The 20,365-nt window shown below is 46.4% G+C and overlaps 1 protein-coding gene across 7 annotated transcripts in view; it reads right to left on the bottom strand.

Moving 5' to 3' along the window:
- Positions 1–464: 464 nt before the first annotated feature.
- CEP83 (centrosomal protein 83) overlaps positions 465–20,365 on the bottom strand; it is a 44,487-nt gene continuing 24,586 nt past the window's right edge. For 5 of the 7 annotated variants that reach the window (XM_039496190.1, XM_039496201.1, XM_039496180.1 and 2 more), the window contains exons 11-16: positions 20,083–20,158; positions 17,658–17,815; positions 16,414–16,543; positions 4,872–4,975; positions 2,689–2,866; positions 465–1,381 (exon numbers count right to left, since the gene is read on the bottom strand). In XM_039496190.1, coding sequence (XP_039352124.1) covers positions 1,196–1,381; positions 2,689–2,866; positions 4,872–4,975; positions 16,414–16,543; positions 17,658–17,815; positions 20,083–20,158 — 832 coding nt within the window. In that variant the 3' untranslated portion in view covers positions 465–1,195. Of the gene's footprint in view, positions 1,382–2,688; positions 2,867–3,329; positions 3,545–4,871; positions 4,976–16,413; positions 16,544–17,657; positions 17,816–20,082; positions 20,159–20,365 lie in introns of those variants that run through there. The other 2 variants (XR_005586600.1, XM_039496225.1) reach the window with 2 other exon arrangements.

Here is a 20,365-nt window from a genome sequence, read left to right as displayed (position 1 = left end):
TGGGGCAGCACGGAGTGTGTGTGTTGGGGGGAGAGCCCAGGGCTGGGGCGGCAGGGGTGTGGGGGGGGGGGGGAGGCCCAGGGATGGGGTGGAGGCAGCCAAAAAATTTTTTGCTTGGGGCGGCAAAAAACCTAGAGCTGGCCCTGTTTGGACAGATGCTAAAGGAAAGGTGTTAACTCCTGTGATTGAACCACTCTTTTGCGTATCTTTGTAGTACTTTACATAAAGGGATCTGTTTTAGCTAATAGTATTAACTATTAAAGAACTAGATTATGTGCTTGTTCATGCTATAGTGTCATGTTCCAGGAAGTGGCTGTGGGCACATGAAATAGGAAAGAGAACCATTGCAGCACTACCAGAAAGATTTAAACTCTCATCGGGTCAGAGAAAAAGACTCAGTTCCTATAAGTTTCCTGATATCAAACCAGTGCTCTAGTTGAATGAAAAACAAATACCAGACGACAGAGAATTAAAAAAAATATATTAAACCTTGAATAAATAGATGTGATCAGGTTTAAGTAAACAAAGACAATATATTAAATACAAATTGAGACTTCTCTAAACGATATAAAAGGTAAATATTCATACTTCATCTATAATGCAGCATTTGATAAAAACCTTGATTGTAACATAGCCATGTTCTCCCCTAACTTTATTTTTTATATTAAAAATACAAAAGGTACATTGTTATGGTCCTGTTTTTGTCCAAAATGTGACCTATTTTCCTCCTCCATCTCTTTGCAGATCCCGTATCATGGTTGGTTTTTTTAAGAAAAAATGTGCTAGCAACACAGCACAATTTCACAGTAACAGAAAAGCTGAGTGGGTGGGTGGGTGGCGGGGCAGGGAAAAATCCCTGAACAAACAGTTATTCCAAGGGATTTTTCCAAACAAGTTTTTTTTCCCCCCTAAATGGCTTAAAATGCAACCCAAAATTTGACAATTCTTTTTAAAGAATCATTTTTTGTGCAATTCGATCATTGCATATGTTTTGAGAAATTTGTCTTCCAGGTTGCTTGTATATCTAAGTTTGACTAAACTTACTGCATTCCATCAAAAATACAAAACTATGTAGATTATATTTCATCCTTTCTTCCAATGTGAGGCACATACAAATATGTTTTTGGCAAAGCACTCAAAAACCCTACACAAGGAAAACGTAGTGAAGTCAAGTGGTAATTAAAACCTGCAGGCTTTATTTGGAGTCCTCGGTTTGTATATCATCCTCTTCCACCATCCTGCTTCTACCAGAGTCACTGTCCACTCCCAGCCTAACTCGCTCTCCACGTGGCCCGAGCTCTTGCAGCTGTTTTCTCTGTGTGGTTTCTAGATCTTCTAGCCGCTTACGAAGTAGGGAGAGCTCCCTTTGATGCTGTTCCTCCTTGGAGTTCGGGACACAGCAAAAAAAAAAAACACAAAAACATTACATTTTGTTAACACTTGCAGAGACATTGTCCCCTATTCTCTGTCCCCTTTACTTACTTGTTTTAAATAAAAGTGCTTTTAAAGTTACCTTATGTGAAAACAACATTTTTTGTTAAAGTCTTTATTCTATTTGCTTTCAAGCATTGCCCCTGACGTTCATGACATGAACAGCAGTGGGGAATGTGCACGTGAATGACAGTCGCTCCCTCGGCAGTGCACTTCAGAGCCTAACAGATGGACACAGGCAGGAGCCAATACCAGGGCACCCTCTTAGTGGAAGAGCAAACTATATGGTCGGAGGGAGGCAGAGGGAGCTGCCTCTTCTCCCTGTTACACTTTGTCCTGTTTTTTGAAGGGGAGTATCCACATTCACCAAACACCTCTTTGATCCTGGGGGCAGGGAAGTGCCACTGGAATCTCCCTTCTGTGGGTACATCTACACTGCGAAGAATAACCCATGGCACCAAGTCTCAGAGCCTGGGTCAACTGACTCGGGCTTGCAGGACTCACGCTTCAGAGTAAAAATAGCAGGGTAGACATTCGGGCTCAGCCTGGAGCCCAGGCTCTGAACCCCAGCAATGGGGGAGGGTCTCAAACCCAGGCTAAATGTCTACACTGTATTTTTAGCCCGGAGCTCGAGTCAACTGACCCAGGTGCCCCGGGTTTTCCTTTGCAGTGTGTAGACCTACCCTCAGTTTGCGCCCATGCACAGATGAGGCTCTCATTTCTACACCACTCTTCCAAATAACGAAGCCAGTGAATTGCTCGAGACTAGATTCACAGCTGGGGGTGGGACCATAAGAAAAGGGACAAAACAGTCTGGAGCCTGGGATGGGGCAAGTAGCAGATGATGTGTAAATCTGAGAAATCAGAAGGGAAGCAGTTGCTAGCAGGGTGCAGCAGAATTATAACTGTGCTTGTGGTGTTTTCATTTCCTGTTACAAATTTTGACTTTGTGGCCATTGTAACTGCTCCAGGGCTGGGAGCACTTTCACAAAAAGGAAAACATTTCTCAATACAACACAACAGACTGCCCAGATAGCTCTAAATGTTACCCACAAACCACCACCACCACATGGCAACTGCATAACAAAAAATGAAGCAAGGGATTCACATCTGAAGTACTAATAGCCTAAACTGTTAATGCAGAAACTTTACTTTGGTAACCACTATTTATGTCCCAGGTTAGCAACTAACTCCATCCTTTGCTAAGGTATATGAAATAATAAATGTGTATCTGAGTAATATTTAATACATCACCACCTGAAGATGGGGAAAAGATATTTCAGGCGCAGGAACTAAGGTAGATGACATCCCACTGACTGGATTGAGCGATGGTATGTTAGGAACCAGAATTAAACTCCGGAATTCATTGTGTCTGCGCTGTAAATCCTTTAGTCTTTTCTGAAGGCGAGTGTATTCTTCATAGGGAACATTCTGTCTATGAAATAAGGTGTTCGTATTGCTCAGAATGCTTAAGAGTACCATATCACAGAAACACATCTCTCTCTAACACGTTGCTATACACTGTCCCAATAAAGAGCTGCTTCAGGATGGACGTGTATAGCCCATATAGAACAAGGAGAAGCACTTTATTTGTGTTTAAATGTTTGGGAAGTCCATTTTACACCTCCAACGATATAAACTACAGTCTCACAGACTAGAATTTACTCAACAGCAGGGAAATAAATTCAGATTTTAATGTACTGTTCACAGTAGTGAGTAGCACTATAGTTAAGACTGTTTTTTAAAATATTTAAATCAAAGATGAGTCAGACCCTCCATATGCTCTAAAGGCACTGGAAGAACCAGGAACTGCCGTATCTTTCCAAGAAGATTTTAGTCTGCTTCTCTTACACCCTTCTGGGTTATTGTTATTTTTCCTTTTCTTTACTGCCGCTTACCTGCATGTCTGTGATACTGCTAGTCTCACACACTGTACCCTGCTATCTGTTTTAACCTTCTCTCAGCACTGTTCTTCCCAGTCTAACAAGCCTCCTCCTCAAGAGACTCCTGGTGCAGTCATATTATCTTTTTCTCCTCTTTCCCCAAATGTCCAAAATCTGATTGCGATGGAACCTTCTGATGCGAGCCTCCTGCTGCCATCTGCTCAGTCTGACTAGCATAAGAAAACTGAACATCACTGTGTGTACACCCTGTTATCTGTTAACTGACTAGCGCATTCAACTACAGGATGAAAGTCAGCCTCTCTTGGCAGTTTATTTGTAAATGTCACTGAGCAGGACAAGAAACATAATTTGCCTTCTTGGCCCACTGGCTTGATATAATCATCCTCTTGTTCCATTCAGGCAGTTGCTCCCTACTCTACATATCAAGAAGAAAGTATAGTAGCTAATGGTGCATCTCCTCTCTGTGAAGTGTAGTACAGGGCATAGCTGCAGCTCAGAGGAATTTACAAGGAAAGCAAAGCTTAATTTGTGTTGGGGCTCAACCGCTGCACTTCTTTTCATGCTGAGGTGCAGTCCCAGCACTTCTTCTGTCAGTGGTGCACGAGATCATGCTGTGCGAGGGAGGCCATCGTTATTGCTTGAGCCCCAGCACCTTTTTTTTTTTTTTTTAAATACAAATTCAGCACTGATGGAAAGATGGGAGATCAGTGTTTCATTTCCAACCCTGGCTGGATGGACATGTCAGGCAATCGATACCCAAAGATTTGTTTAAGTGAAAGCCAGATTAGCTGTTTGTCCTTGTGAGCAGGATCTACAACAAACCTTTATCAGAATTCATTACACTTTTAAAAACATAACTTGGATGTCTACAAACCAAATTAAGGCAACCATATTTCCTGTTGGACACCACAATTTAGTTTGCCCTTAAAGTCACCTTAGAAAACTTATTTCTAGCCTGTTGTACGGTGCACCTACCACTTTAGGCTGAGCTTACGCTTCTTCACTTTCATGTGCAGTAAATCCCTTCAAATGGGAAAATATCTCACATTTAAACCTCGGTACTTTAAATATATTTGGAATATTGGAAAAATCTAATTGTCTTGGAGTATTAATTCAACTTTTCATTGACATTCTAACAATCTACTACAACCAAGTTTTCAACTGCTAAAGCCACGACAAGGAAATAACTTATTTGCATGGTGGTGTTTAACAAGAGGATTTTGTATGTTAATTCTCAAGAGTATGGTGGCCTCCTAGTACAAAAATAGCTCCAACAGCCCTATCCTGCAACAGCACACTGACTTCAATGGGTCTCCATGCAGGAGCAGAGGTCTCCCACAAGAATGCAGTTGGATTGGGCCCCGGTGACTAACCTGTAAGTTACACACATCTCAAATATTTTGTAATGGTAAATCAAATCATTTAGGAGATTCATTTACAGAATTATTACACCAATCAATCTAGAAACAAAATACCTCAAAACAACTGGTTTACAATTCTAAGGACCAATTAAAACAAAATCTAATATTTTATTACCTGTTTAACACCTGGTTTTCAGTTTCTAGTTCTTCCCTCTTTGCTTCCAAGAGTTCTATTTTCTCCTGCAGCCTCTTTTGTTTATTGTCATTGAGAGCCTTTCTCTGTCAAACACACACATTTTGAACACTTAGAAGTTGTAACTTGATCAAAATGATCAAAACAGTTGACACATCTACTTTGCATTTGCATTTCAGTTACAAAATTCCATAATTTTTAGCATTTCCTTATGAAGAGATAGTATCAGAGGGGTAGCCGTGTTAGTCTGGTTCTGTAGAAGCAGCAAAGAATCCTGTGGCACCTTATAGACTAACAGACGTTTTGCAGCATGAGCTTTCGTGGGTGAATACCCACTTCTTCGGATGCAAGTAGTGGAAATTTCCAGGGGTAGGTTTATATAGGCAAGCAAGAAGCAAGCTAGAGATAACGAGGTTAGTTCAATGAGGGAGGATGAGGCCCTGTTCTAGCAGTTGAGTGAAAACCAAGGGAGGAGAAACTGGTTCTGTAGTTGGCAAGCCATTCACAGTCTTTGTTTAATCCTGAGCTGATGGTGTCAAATTTGCAGATGAACTGGAGCTCAGCAGTTTCTCTTTGAAGTCTGGTCCTGAAGTTTTTTTGCTGCAGGATGGCCACCTTAAGATCTGCTATTGTGTGGCCAGGGAGGTTGAAGTGTTCTCCTACAGGTTTTTGTATAGCTGTTCTCCTACAGGTTTAGCTCAGGAACCAATCCATGCAACAAACCTCGATGCCAACTCTGCCCACATATCTACACCAGTGACACCATCACAGGACCTAACCAGATCAGCCACACCATCACCGGTTCATTCACCTGCACGTCCACCAATGTAATATATGCCATCATATGCCAGCAATGCCCCTCTGCTATGTACATCGGCCAAACTGGACAGTCTCTAAGGAAAAGGATAAATGGACACAAAACAGATATTAGGAATGGCAATATACAAAAACCTGTAGGAGAACACTTCAGGATTAAACAAAGACTGTGAATGGCTTGCCAATTACAGAACCAGTTTCTCCTCCCTTGGTTTTCACTCCCTGGAAATTTCCACACCCCTGGAAATTTCCACTACTTGCATCCGAAGAAGTGAGTATTCACCCATGAAAGCTCATGCTGCAAAACGTCTGTTAGTCTATAAGGTGCCACAGGATTCTTTGCTGCTTCTTATGAAGAGATGTAATTTTGTTGAAAATGGCAGAAAGAAAACATAAGCATACATTTGCTTTCCATCCTTTCCTTGATTTAGAAAAGTAATGTACCAAAAAAGAGGCTTGGAATCCCCAAATGCCCGGTGTTGAAGGAAACATGCCATAAAGGAAGGTAAAGCAGCAACACACAAAGTATCCAGTTGTATGGGTAGGTTATAGATAATTCTAAACCAGCTGTTGGGAAATTGAAACAGCTACTCAGTCTTGTAAGACAATGCCAAATTGATAGGCAAATTAGATAAGCTCACCATGTACTCATTGTTTAGAAAAAGACGGTTACTCACCGTTGTAACTGTTGTTCTTCGAGATGTGTTGCTCCTATCCATTCCAGTTAGGTGTGCGCGCCGCGCGTGCACGGCTCCTCGGAACATTTTTACCCTAGCAACTCCGGCGGGCCGGCTGGGCGCCCCCTGGAGTGGCGCTGCTATAGCGCTGGATATATACCCCAGCCGGCCCGTCTGCTCCTCAGTTCCTTCTTGCCGGCTACTCCGACAGTGGGGAAGGAGGGCGGGTCTGGAATGGACAGGAGCAACACATCTCAAAGAACAACAGTTACAACGGTGAGTAACCGTCTTTTCTTCTTTGAGTGATTGCTCCTATGCATTCCAGTTAGGTGATTCCCAAGCCTTACCTAGGCGGTGGGGTCAGAGTGAGACGTGGCAGAGTGTAAGACTGCTGAGCCGAAGGCTGCATCGTTTCTGGATTGCCGCACCAACGCGTAGTGGGAAGCGAAGGTGTGGACAGAAGACCAGGTGGACGCTCTACAGATGTCCTGGCTGGGAACATGGGCGAGGAAGGCGGCAGACGAGGCTTGTGCTCTCGTAGAGTGAGCGGTGAGGCGGGATGCTGGCACGCGAGCAAGCTCGTAGCACGTCCGGATACATGCCGTCACCCAGGCGGAAATCTGCTGAGAGGAGACCGGCTCGCCTTTCATGCGATCAGCAACCGCTACAAACAGCTGGGGCGAACGCCGGAAGGGCTTCGTCCGCTCGATATAAAAAGCGAGGGTCCTGCGGACATCCAGGGTGTGAAGCTGTTGCTCACGAGGTGAGGCGTGCGGCTTCGGGAAGAAGACCGGAAGGAAGATTTCCTGGTTGAGGTGGAAGGCCGACACCACCTTAGGGAGGAAGGCCGGGTGTGGTCGAAGCTGCACCTTGTCTCCGTGGAAGACGGTATATGGTGGACCCACCGTTAGGGCACGGAGCTCGGAAACTCATCTTGCCGACGTTATAGCGACGAGAAAAGCCATTTTCCAGGAGAGATAGAGCAGGGAGCACGTGGCCAGGGGCTCGAAGGGTGCTCCCATAAGCTTGGCCAGAACGAGGTTTAAATCCCAGGCCGGGGTAGGACGTCGTATCGGCGGGTACAAGCGGTCCAGGCCCTTAAGGAAGCGGGAAACCATCTGGTTGGAAAAGATGGACCGGCCTCCTATGGATGGACGAAAGGCGGACACGGCTGCCAGGTGTACCTTCAAGGAGGAGATCGCGAGTCCTTGTTCCTTAAGGTACCAGAGGTAGTCCAGGATTGTAGGGATAGGGACTAGGAAGGGATTAAGGCCGCGCTGATCGCACCAAAGCGCGAAACGCTTCCATTTGGCGAGGTAGGTGGAGCGAGTGGAAGGCTTTCTGCTTTCAAGCAGGACTTGCTGCACCGCCGCCGAACAGTCCCGCTCCGCGTGGGTCAACCACGTAGGTACCAAGCTGTAAGATGGAGGGACTGTAGGTCCGGGTGGCGGAGTCTGCCGAAGTCCTGCGTAATGAGATCCGGCCATAACGGAAGGGGAATGGGATCCCGAACGGAGAGATCGAGCAGCAGGGTGTACCAGTGCTGCCTCGGCCAGGCCGGAGCGACGAGTATTAGGCGGGCCCTGTCCCTCCGGAGCTTGAGTAGCACCTGGTGTACGAGCGGGAATGGAGGGAAGGCGTAGAGGAGGTGATCCGTCCAGGAGCAGAGGAATGCGTCCGACAGGGAGCCCGGGGAGCGACCTTGGTAGGAACAAAACCGGTGGCACTTCCTGTTCTCCTTGGAGGCAAACAGGTCTATCTGGGGAAACCCCCACCTTTGGAAAATTGTGAGCACCACATCCGGACGAAGGGACCACTCGTGGGAGATGAATGACCTGCTGAGATGGTCCGCTAGCATGTTCTGCACTCCTGGAAGAAAGGACGCTGACAGGTGAATCAAGTGGGTTACACATAAGTCCCACAGGCGCATTGCCTCCGTGCAAAGTAGGGAGGAGCGGGCTCCGCCCTGCTTGTTCACATAGAACATCGCTGTCGTGTTGTCCGTGAACACCGCCACACAGCGCCCTTGCAGATGGGCGCAGAAGGTGTGACACGCCAAGCGGATTGCTCGCAGCTCCCGGACGTTGATGTGGAGGGAGAGCTCTTGGGGCGACCAGAGGCCCTGGGTGTGGAGGTCGCCCAGGTGAGCCCCCCATCCCAATGCCGAGGCATCCGTGGTCAGGGTGACGGATGGGCGAGGAGGGCGGAACGGGACTCCTGCACACACGACCTCTGGGTCCAGCCACCAGCTGAGCGAACCGAGAATTGGCTTTGTGACCGTGACTACCATGTCCAGAGGGTCGCGGTGCGGACGGTACACCGACGCCAGCCAAGATTGAAATGGGCGAAGGCGCAGCCTCGCGTACGCGGTCACGAACGTGCAGGACGCCATGTGGCCCAGGAGGCGTAGGCAGGACCGAACCGTTGTCGTGAGAAAGGTGTGCAGGTCCCGGATGATGGAGACCATCGTCTGGTGTCGAGGGAGGCAGGCCCTGGCCAAACCAGAGTCCAGGACTGCTCCGATGAACTCCACTCGTTGTGATGGAGTTAAAGTGGACTTCTTGGCATTGATGAGAAGGCCCAGGAAGCGAAACAGGGTCAGTATCTCGGCCATTTGATCTGCTACCAGCTGTCGGGATGGCCCGCAAATCAGCCAGTCGTCGAGATACGGGTAGACGTGTATGCGACGACGGCGGAGGGCTGCGGCAACCACTGCCATGCACTTGGTAAAGACCCTCGGCGCGGTGGAAAGGCCGAAGGGTAGCACCGCAAACTGGTAGTGCGCGGTGTTGACCACGAAGCGCAGGTAGCGTCGATGGGGAGGGTAAATCGCGATATGGAAGTACGCGTCCTTCATATTGAGGGCGGCAAACCAGTCTCCCGGATCCAGGGAGGGAATGATGGTCCCCAGGGTGACCATGCGAAATTTGAGCTTGAGCAGGTAGCTGTTGAGCTCCCGGAGGTCTAGTATAGGTCGTAGACCTCCCTTCGCCTTGGGGATGAGAAAATATCAGGAATAAAATCCCCTGCCCTGCATGTCGTGCGGCGCCTCCTCTATGGCACCCAAGCTCAGAGTCTCGACCTCTTGCAAGAGGAATACTCGTGAGAGGGGTCCCTGAAGAGGGACGGGGAAGGTGGGTGGGAAAGAGGGGACAAAACAAACTGAAGGCGGTAACCATACCGGATTGTACGAAGTACCCAGTTGTACGTTGTTATTTGGGACCACGCCGGGAGGAAGTGGGAAAGGCGGTTGCAAAATAAGGGGGAAGGATCCGGTAAAGAGAGTCTGATGGGCCGCCCTCGGGCGTCCCATCAAAATGCCTGCTTGGGCCCTTGAGGGGCCTTGGAAGGCGCCTGGGCCTGGTTGCGCCTGTTACCCGACGGTCTACGGCGGTTTAGGCTGCCTCTGCGGCTGTTATAAGGCCGTGACCGGGCCTGGGTAAATAGTCGGTATGGCTGCTGCCGGAACGACCTCCGCTGGGTAGCCAGTGTGTGCATACCCAAGGTGCGAATGGCGATTCGACCATCTTTGAGGGTCTGAATCCTGGAGTCCGTTTTCTCCGAAAAGAGACCCTGAGTGTCGAAGGGGAGGTCTTGCAGGGTGTACTGCACCTCGGGCGGCAAGGTGGAGGACTGCAGCCAGGAGATGCACCTCATGGTTACTCCTGAGGCCAGGGTTCTGGCTCCTGAGTCTGCCGAGTCCAGAGCGGCCTGGATGGAGGACCAGGAGGCTTTCCTGCCCTCCTCAAGGAGGGCCGAGAACTCCTGTCGGAAGGCTGTTGGGATCAGCTCCGAAAACTTAGACAGGGACACCAAAATATCAAAGGTGTAGCGAGCGAGGAGAGCCATCTGGTTGGCAATCCGGAGTTGGAGACCCCCTGCCGAATAGACCTTCCGGCCCAACAGATCCATGCGCCGAGCATCTTTAGATTTTGGCGCCGGAGCTGGTTGCCCATGTCTCTCCCGGTCATTGACGGACTGCACCACGAGGGAGTCCGGAGTCGGGTGCGTATATAAGTACTCGTAGCCGGTGGGAGGAACCGAGTACTTGCGTTCGACTCCGCGAGCGGTGGGAGGGACGGACGCCGGTGACTGCCAGATGGTAGTGGCGTTTTTTTGTATAGTGCAGATGAATGGGAGGGCCACCCGCAGTGGGGCCTCAGCTCCAATCACATTGGTCACCGGGTCATCATCCTCAGCGACCTCCGCCACGGGGAGGTCAATAGCCTTCGCTACCCGGCGAAGAAGGTCCTGGTGGGCCCGCAAGTCACTTGGAGGGGGATCCGCTGTAGAAGCCCCCGCCACCGCCTCGTCCGGCGACGAAGACGAGGACAGACCCTGGACCACGGCCTCTGGAGGTGGGTCTTCCACGGGGTGGGAAGCCTTTTCGGCCACAGCATGCTCCGCCGTAACAGGTGGCGGTGGGGCCTCACCCGGTGGTGATGGGGGAGGCCTGCTAACCGTGGCTTCCAGCATCCTGCTTTCGGAGCCCGCGGGGAAGGGGAGCCCTTGAGCCTGGTGGTAGGCCCAGGGGTCCCAAAAGCCCCACTGCTGTGGTCCATGGTCCTGGCCTTGGGGGTCGGCCCGGAGATCTCCACCGCTGCCCGCCTGAGAGGCGACTGAGGGCTGGCGAGAGGGCCATGGGGGGGGCAGAGGCGCTCAGAGATTGCGCCGTCGATGCCGCCAGTCTGTCCCTGGATGGTGCCGGGGATCAGTGCCGGTCATCACGGTGCCAGGAGCGAGAGCGGGACCATCGACTGTGTCGGTGCCGGGAGCTCGACCGCGATCTTGACCGACGGCGGCGGGAGCGGCTTCGGGAGTCACGGTGCTGGGAACGGTACCGGGAGCCGGACCTCCTGCAGTATCGGCGGTCAGGTGACCGGGACCGGGAGCGTCTCCGGGAGTGCGACCGGTACCGCGATGCTGAGCGGTACCGGGACTGCGACCGGCACCGAGACGGGGAGTGGTACCGCGATGGTGATCGGTGCCGGGACCGGGATCGGCGTGACGGCGACCGTCTCCGGGATCGGGACCGAGACCTGGAGTGCCGTCTATCCCGTCTGTCAGGGGACGGGGGCCGCATCATAGCTGGCTTGCCCGCTGACTGAACAGCCCGCACCGGCAGTGCCAGGGGCCGGAGGCTCGGTGCCTCTGTGAGCTCGATGAGCTCTCACCGTCGAGAAGGTCTCGGGCGTTGACGGGAGAGGTAGCTCGACCGCGGTTGGCACCGGGGAGCAGGGAGGTACCAGACTCAACCGCTTTTCTTGGGGTGCCAGAGTCGACGTAACCGTGCACGGCTTGTGCACCACCACAGTCGGTGCCGGAGGTGGCTGGGTGAGCGGTCCCGGTGCAGGAGGCTTAGAGGCCGTCTGCGCCGTCTTCCATTTCCTCGCCGGAGAGAGGGAACGGTGCTGGGACGCCGGTGCCAGCTGTGGAGCTCGAACAGTCTTGGTACCGGACCGGCTCGGGGCCGCTGGTGCGCTGCGCGCCGAGGAAGACTTCCGCGCTGCCGGGGTCGGCACGGCAGGGCGAAGCGCCGACTCCATAAGGAGCTGCTTCAGCCGAGAGTCCCGCTCCTTTCTAGTCCATGGCTTAAACGCTGTACAGATCGGGCACTTGTCTGGCCAATGGGACTCCCCGAGGCAGCGCAGGCAGGAGTCGTGCGGGTCCCCGATCGGCATGTGCCGCTGGCAAGCCGAACAGGGCTTGAACCCTGGTGCCTTGGGCATGAGCCCGCACCAGTTGTGGAAGAAGAGGGGCGAACCCCCCTAATTCCCGTACTACACTATATCTAACTAAACTATGTAACTAACTTAACTAACTTAACCAACTATATACACTTCGCAAACGGAGAACACTAAGGCTGTGGAGGTAAACGGAGCACTCCACTGTTCCAACTGGCCGTCACGGGCGGTAAGAAGGAACTGAGGAGCGGACGGGCCGGCTGGGGTATATATCCAGCGCTATAGCGGCGCCACTCCAGGGGGCGCCCAGCCGGCCCGCCGGAGTTGCTAGGGTAAAAATGTTCCGAGGAGCCGTGCACACACGGCGCACACACCTAACTGGAATGCATAGGAGCAATCACTCGAAGAAGAATATAAATAATACCTTAGAAACTGTAGATTTTATTTCCTCTTTGACATCACTTGCTGATGGCGACATCAATGTTAAACAACTGACACCTGTTTTCTGTTTTATAAAGTAGATGCAGGTATCCTGTATTATATATTTATGGTGCTTAAAATTACTAACTAATGCTTTATTAAGGTCTAAAACACATGGACTTGGAAAAATTAATAACCAGTTTCTCCTTTTATGCTAGCTGTTCCAGAACATGCAATTTTAGGGGGAAACAAAAATATAAAATTCAATATTTCCATTAACAGTATTACCAACCCCTGGTTGTGTAGCAGATAATTGCTTGGGGAGGAACAATGTACCAAATAGATGTTACTAAAAAGGGAAATGTCATCCTACTGGCATCTATCTTGGTCCATCTCCAAGCTCACCAATAACAAAAAAATATTTAACTGAACAACATGTTTGGCTTCTATAAAGCATATTACAACTACTGTAATCTCAAATACATGAATTTATGCCTATCTTAAAACACCTGATATATTTTGCTATTTTATATATATATATAAATTACAAAATAATAAAATGGGTGAACTAGAGTGCCTCGTATTAAATGAGAATATTGATATAATGTATACTCAATTTAAAAAACATAGTAAGAGAACCAAAAAAGAGCCACTGTGGTTAAACAACAAAGTAAAAGAAGCAGTGAGAGGCAAAAAGGCATCCTTCAAAAAGTGGAAGTTAAATCCTAGTGAGGAAAATAGAAAGGAGCATAAACACTGGCAAATGAAGTGTAAAAATACAATTAGGAAGGCCAAAAAAGAATTTGAGGAACAGTTAGCCAAAGACTCAAAAAGTAATAGCATTTTTTTATTTTTTTTTAAGTACATCTGAAGCAGGAAGCCTGCTAAACAACCAGTAGGGCCACTGGACAATCAAGGTTCAAAGGCGCTCTCAAGGATGACAAGGCCATTGCAGAGAAACTAAATGAATTCTTCAGTCTTCACAGCTGAGTATGTGAGGGAGATTCCCAAACCTGAGCCATTCTTTTTAGGTGACAGATCTGAGGAACTGTCCCAGATTGAGGTATCACTAGAGGTGGTTTTGGAACAAATTGATAAATTAAACAGCAACGTCACCAGGACCAGATGGTATTCACCCAAGAGTTCTGAAGGAACTTAAATGTGAAATTGCAGAACTAAAAACTCTAATCTGTAACCTATCATTTAAATCAGCTTCTGTACCAGATGACTGGAGGATAGCTAATGTGACACCAATTTTTAAAAAGGGCTCCAGAGGTGATCCCGGCAATTACAGGCCTGTAAGCCTGACTACAGTACTGGGCAAACTGGTTGAATCTATAATAAAGAACAATATTGTCAGATATATAGATTAACATAATTTGTTGAGGAAGGGTCAACATGGTTTTAGTAAAGGGAAATCATGCCTCACCAATCTGCTAGAATTCTTTGAGGGGGTCAACAAGCATGTGGACCAAGGTGATCCAGTGGATATAGTGTACTTAGATCTTCAGAAAGCCTTTGACAAGTTTCCTTACCAAAGGCTCTTACACAAAGAAAGCTGCCATGGGATAAGAGGGAAGGTGCTCCCATGTACTGGTAACTGGTTAAAAGATAGGAAACAAAGGGTAGGTATAAATGGTCAGTTTTCAGAATGGAGAGAGGTAAATAGTGGTGTCCCCCAGGGGTCTGTTCTGGGACCAGTCCTATTCAACATATTCATAAGTGATATGGAAAAAGGGGTAAACAGTGAGGTGACAAAATTTGCAGATGATACAAAATACTAAAGATACTTAAGACCCAGGCGGACTCCAAAGAGCTACAAAAGGATCTCTCAAAACTGGGTGACTGGGCAACAAAATGGCAGATGAAATTCAATGTTGATAAATGCAAAGTAATGCACATTGGAAAGCATAATCCCAACTATACATATAAAATGATGGGGTCTAAATTAGCTGTTACCACTCAAGAAAGAGATCTTGGAGTCATTAATGATCTGGAGGATGGTGTGAATTGCACCCTCAGCAAGTTTGCAGATGACACTAGACTGGGAGGAGTGGTAGATACACTGGAGGGTAGGGATAGGATACAGAGAGACTTAGACAAATTAGGGGATTGGGCCAAAAGAAATCTGATGAGGTTCAACAAGGACAAGTGCAGAGTCCTGCACTTAGGACAGAAGAATCCCATGCACTGCTACAGACTAGGAACCGAGCGGCTAGGCAGCAGTTCTGCAGAAAAGGACCTAGGGGTTACAGTGGACGAGGAGCTATATAAGTCAACAGTGTGCCCTTGTTGCCAAGAAGGCTAACATCATAGAGGGACGTGATCGTTTCCCTCTATTTGGCATTGATGAGGCCGCATCTGGAGCAGTGTGTCCAGGTGTGGGCCCCACACTACAAGAAGGATGTGGAAAAATTGGAAAGAGTCCAGCGGAGGGCAACAAAAATGATTAGGAGGCTGGAGCACATGATTTATGAGGAGAGGCTGAGGGAACTGGGATTATTTAGTCGGCAGAAGAGAAGAATGAGGGGGGATTTGATAGCTGCTTTCAACTACCTGAAAGGGGGTTCCAAAGAGGCTGGATCTAGACTGTTCTCAGGGGTAGCAGATGACAGAACAAGGAGCAATGGTCTCAAGTTGCAGTGGGGAAGGTTTAGGTTGGATATTAGGACAAACTTTTTCACTAGGAGGGTGGTGAAGCACTGGAATAGGTTACCTTGGGAACTGGTGGAATCTCCTTCCTTAGAGGTTTTTAAGGTCAGGCTTGACAAAGCCCTGACTGGGATGATTTAGTTGGGGATTGGTCCTGCTTTGAGCAGGGGGTTGGACTAGATAGGGATTCTCAAACTGGGGGTCGGGACCCCTGAGGGGGTCGCAAGGTTGTTATATGGGGTGGTCGTGAGCAGTCAGCCTCCACCCCAAACCCTGCTTTGCCTCCAGCATTTATAAGGGTGGTAAATATATTAAAGTGTTTTTCATTTATAAGGGGGGAAGGGGTCGCACTCAGAGGCTTGCTATGTGAAAGGGGTCACCAGTACAAAAGTTTGAGAACCACTGGACTAGATGACCTCCTGAGGCCCCTTCCAACTCTGTGATTCTATGATTGTGGATAGTTCTCTGAAAACATCCACTCAATGTTCAGCGGCAGTCAAAAAAGCAAACAGAATGCTGGGAATAATTCAGAAAGGGATAGATAATATGACAGAAAATACCACGTTGCCTCTATATAAATCCATGGTACATCCACATCTTGAATATTGTGTGCAGATGTGGTCGCCTCATCTCAAAAAAGTATATTGGAATTGGAAAAGGTTCAGAAAAGGGAAACAAAAGTTATTAGGGGTATGGAACAGCTTCCGTATGAGGAAAGACCTGGACTTTTCAGCTTGGAAAAGAGACAGCTAAGGGGAGATATGATTGAGGTCTATAAAATCATGACTGGTGTAGAGAAAGTAGATAAGGAAGTGTTGTTTACTACTTCCCATAACACAAGAGCTAGAGGTCACCAAATTAAATTAGTAGGCAGCAGATTTAAAAGAAATAAAAGGAAGTATTTCTTCACACAACGCACAGTCAACCTATGGAACTCCTTGCCAGAGGATGCTGTGAAGGACAAGACCATAACAGGTTTCAAAAAAAGAACTAGACGAATTCATGGAGGATAGATCCATCAATGGCTGCCAGGATGGGCAGGGATGGATCACTTGATGATTACCTGTTCATTCCCTCTGGGGCACCTGGCACTGGCCACTGTCGGTAGACAGGATACTGGGCTAGATGGACCTTTGGTCTAACCCAATAGGGCCATTCTAATGTATATAGATGCTGCCATTAAAATGTCAATATAAAAAATAATTCTGCATGCATAAATTGAAAGCTGAGCTCTCTCTCTCTTCATAAGCATTTAAGTAATAAGAGTCAACATGCCTTTTTCTGAGCAACAGCAGCCCGGTGTAGTTTCTCTTTCACCTGGTCATACTTCTCTTCTCTTTCTGTGATGCGCTGAATAAATTTATGCTTTTCTTCCAACCACTCTACACGTCGGTCTTCTAACATCCTAGGAGAACAACATTTTAAAGAGTGGTGGTGTAAACAAAACGCTGGACTAATACTTTTTAATAAATGTCAGCCTCTAGGATCTCTGACATATACACTTTATTTCACCCACTCTTTCCTTCTTGAACCATATGTTTGAAGTATCTAACTTAAATTTGAACTGCTCTCGAAGTTCTGCAAATTTGGACTTTTGAATTCATAACTTCATTATTGGCTTAATTCAAATAAAATGGCTAACTTTGTAGACTGATTCCAATAAAACAGATGGCTGCACAGGCTTTTTCTTTGGATTAGCCTTCTGATACTCCAGAAATTATGTGCAGAGGACAAATTTCTGCCTTTACCTCTGGGAGCCACATTAGAATGTAGTGGAGACTGGCCAGAGCAGTGACAAACCCTTTTCAAATATAGAAACAAGCCATTTTGCCTTTATCCACTGCAAAAGTTGCTACAACAGAAGCCATAGGGGAAATCCCGTCCCCACTCAAGTCAATGGCAGTTTTGCTATTGACTTCAATGGGACCAGAATTTAATCCCATACATATTTCTTATTTCAACAAGGGTCAATTGTGAACAGAAAATGGACGCGTATCCATATTATTCTATCGGTCATCTCGATTATCACTTCAAAAGTTTTTTTTCCTCCTGCTGCTGATAGCTCATCTCAGTTGATTGGCCTCTTACAGTTCGTATGGCTACTTCCACCTTTTCATGTTCGCTGTATGTATAAATATCTTCTTGCTGTATATTCCAGTCTATGCATCCGATGAAGTGGGCTGTAGCCCACAAAAGCTTATGCTCAAATAAATTTGTTAGTCTCTAAGGTGCCACAAGTACTCATTGTTCTTTTTGCGGATACAGACTAACACAGCTGCTACTCTGAAACCTGTCATATTGTTAAAGTTATCACAAGACAGAAATCCATTTTTACATCAGGAAGTTGAAATTAAAAGCACACTCTAAGAATTCTCATTTTTCTCATAATACAGTCAAGATCTGGACAAAGAGGGGTGTTATTATATTATCGGTAAGCCATAGCAATGGTGAGAAATACTATTAAAGAACTACATGCAAGCTTGAAAAAAAAATTAAACAGACAAAAAAGTAAATCATACTTCTCTGCTTCTAGCTGAGCTTTTTCTGCTTGACTTCTTGCATTTCGACATTCTTGTTTTAATCTCTCCACCATTTCCTTCAGCTTTTGATTAGAGTCGAGCAAGTCATTTTCAGACTGAGAAAGTGAAGCCACTTGGAGTTGCATATCATGAATTTGCTACCAAAGAAAAAGATGTTTTTATTTGAGGGGGAAAATATGAACAAGTGACAAGTAGTTTGGGATAATGGGAGGGAGGAGGAGGCAGTTGCCATGGTGTCTGGCCATTTGTCCCATTATGTCTTTGTAGTATGTATGTCTTTTTTGTCTGCTCTCTGGAACTTTTACAATACGTTTTCTGTGGATAAGGCAGGAGGTTTCCTCTGAGGTTACAAGGAGGGAGAGATAGCATAAGCAAAAGTCATTACTCGTTAGTACCCCTTGCTGGAGCTCTTGCAGAAATTACAGAGCCCAGCAGTGAGACATTGACACTCATAAAATATTGAAGCATCACAGACAAATTTAACAGAATAAGTAAGTCAATTATCCAAAATACAAAGGGCCAGGATTGTGGCCCAACCTTACATGACTGTCAAGGGGAGTACAACTTCTACACTCCCCTGCATGTCAGCTGCAAGTGCAAAAGAACAGATGAACAGTTTTCTTTAATGTGAACACACATTTTGCCAGACAATTAACTCAAAAATCACTAAATGGATTTTCCTCAAACTCTAAAAAACAAACAAAAAGCAGACTCTTCTCCAGACTGTAAACAAGTATGAGAAATTTCAGTCCAAAGAGATTTTTTTTCTGGGGAAAAGTTACATGTGCCTGAAGACAAGAGCACATAATATGTGCGCCTCTTCACCCATAACTACAATGCTGTTATGAAATTTTACAAGAGCAGAGTAAGTTGAAGGAGTTTTGGCGTATTGAACAACATTTAAATCTGGTAACTAACTGGAGCTCAGGTAAGTGCCAGAATTCTAAATTTAACTCTGTTTCATAGTGGCAACTGTGAAAAATATTATGTATTGTCTTTTGCGTTAGAAGATCCCTGGGTAACCAAACCTGAGCTTTATTTCCCTTCCATGCTTTGGGGAGGGGAGGGATAGCTAGCTAGCTCGCTCAGTGGTTTGAGCATTGGCCTGCTAAACCAAGGGTTATGAGCTCAATCCTTGAGAGAGCCATTTAGGGAACTGGGGTAAAAATGTGGCTGGGGATTAGTCCTGCTTTGAGCAGGAGGTTGGACTAGATGACCTCCTGAGGTCCCTTCCAACCTTGATATTCCATAATTTAAAAAAAATCTATGATTATCTGGAAGAGAGCATTTGGCACAGAACTCACTCACTCATCAAGTTAATAAGTGGGATTTTCAGGAGTGTTAAGCATTGGTCTGACTCTGCTCCCATTGAAGTAAATAAGTTTTACCTGATTTCACAGGAACAGTTTGGCCAACACTTAAACATTTTTGATAATTCCACCCAAACTGTCTTTGGTATGAGGTGGGCTTTTTTAAGATACTTACTAATATCTTCACTCTTAACTGGTCTTTTTCACTGTAGACATCTACCTATTTTCCCTGTCAGCTGAAACTGTGATTGGTAAATTCACTCTGGCTAAATAAGTAGCCAGCTTTTTCAAAGACACAGATCCATAACTAGATTCTAGGGAAGCATGAAATATGTACAGGTCTGTCTCATCTTACGCTGGGGTTACATTCCACAGTCAGCACGTAAAGCGAAAATCACGTATAGTCAAAATTACATTGAGTGTAATGGCAGGACAAATCGCCCGCACTACAGAAACTGTATTTAAATTGTTATTTTTCTCTTCTTTTGTTTGTTTTTTTCCCCTTCTTTTTGCCAACCGCATAAAGCTGAAATCGCACATGTTAAATGCGCCTAAGATAGGACAGACCTGTACTGCAGTCTCCCTTTCTTTAAGGATCTGTCAGGTTCATTAGTTACCCAGGAGTTAGGAGACTTAAGATTGTATTTTCAACACTGTTATCAATTCATGGTGCAGTTCTGGCAAGCCACTTCACCTGAGTTTATTAATCTATAAAATGTTTGTAAAGCACTTGAAGTATCTTGGGTGAAAGGTGCAATTTAAATACGAAGTATTACCGAGAAACAGTTTATAAGTGTATGGAAGCTGGATCTCCAGTTAACAGTATTTATTAGACCAAAGGACCAGCAACATTCTGAGTTCTGAAATCCTTACACTACATAAAGAGAAATAAGTAGCTGAAGCAAAAGATTGTGATAATTCCATTTATAAGGGCTCAGAAAAGACCGTCCCGCTATCCATTTTTGCCCTTTGAGTTTTAAAGAGCATTGAAAAGAAAGAACTTTCACTTTGAACGTAAGAGTTCTTTGCTTTAAATGAATAAAGGGATGAAGACCATTCACAGTAAAATATCACAGTATGATACAAACTCTTACCTGTTTAAGATCAGCATTTTCACTTTTCTCTTTTTCTAACTCCTCAGACTGTACAATTTGCTGTTGAAGTTTTAACCTAAAATTTAATATAGGTATAATTATTTTTGTCTAATTAAAATGTAACTATTCTAAAACAACTATTCAGCTTGTTAGTAGTTAAACAGATAAGTCTGTTTAACCATTTGAAAGGCTGATACTCAACAATACACTCTTGCATCAATTATAAAATAAGAAGTTGTGTTTCTACTGTATGATTAGACTACACTAATGTCAGATTCCAATG

This window comes from Mauremys reevesii, linkage group 1 (assembly GCF_016161935.1).
Source record: "Mauremys reevesii isolate NIE-2019 linkage group 1, ASM1616193v1, whole genome shotgun sequence".
Lineage (NCBI taxonomy): Eukaryota > Metazoa > Chordata > Testudines > Geoemydidae > Mauremys > Mauremys reevesii.
The sequence above is the reverse complement of the archived record's forward strand: the minus strand, read 5'-3'. Positions and strand labels throughout refer to the sequence as shown.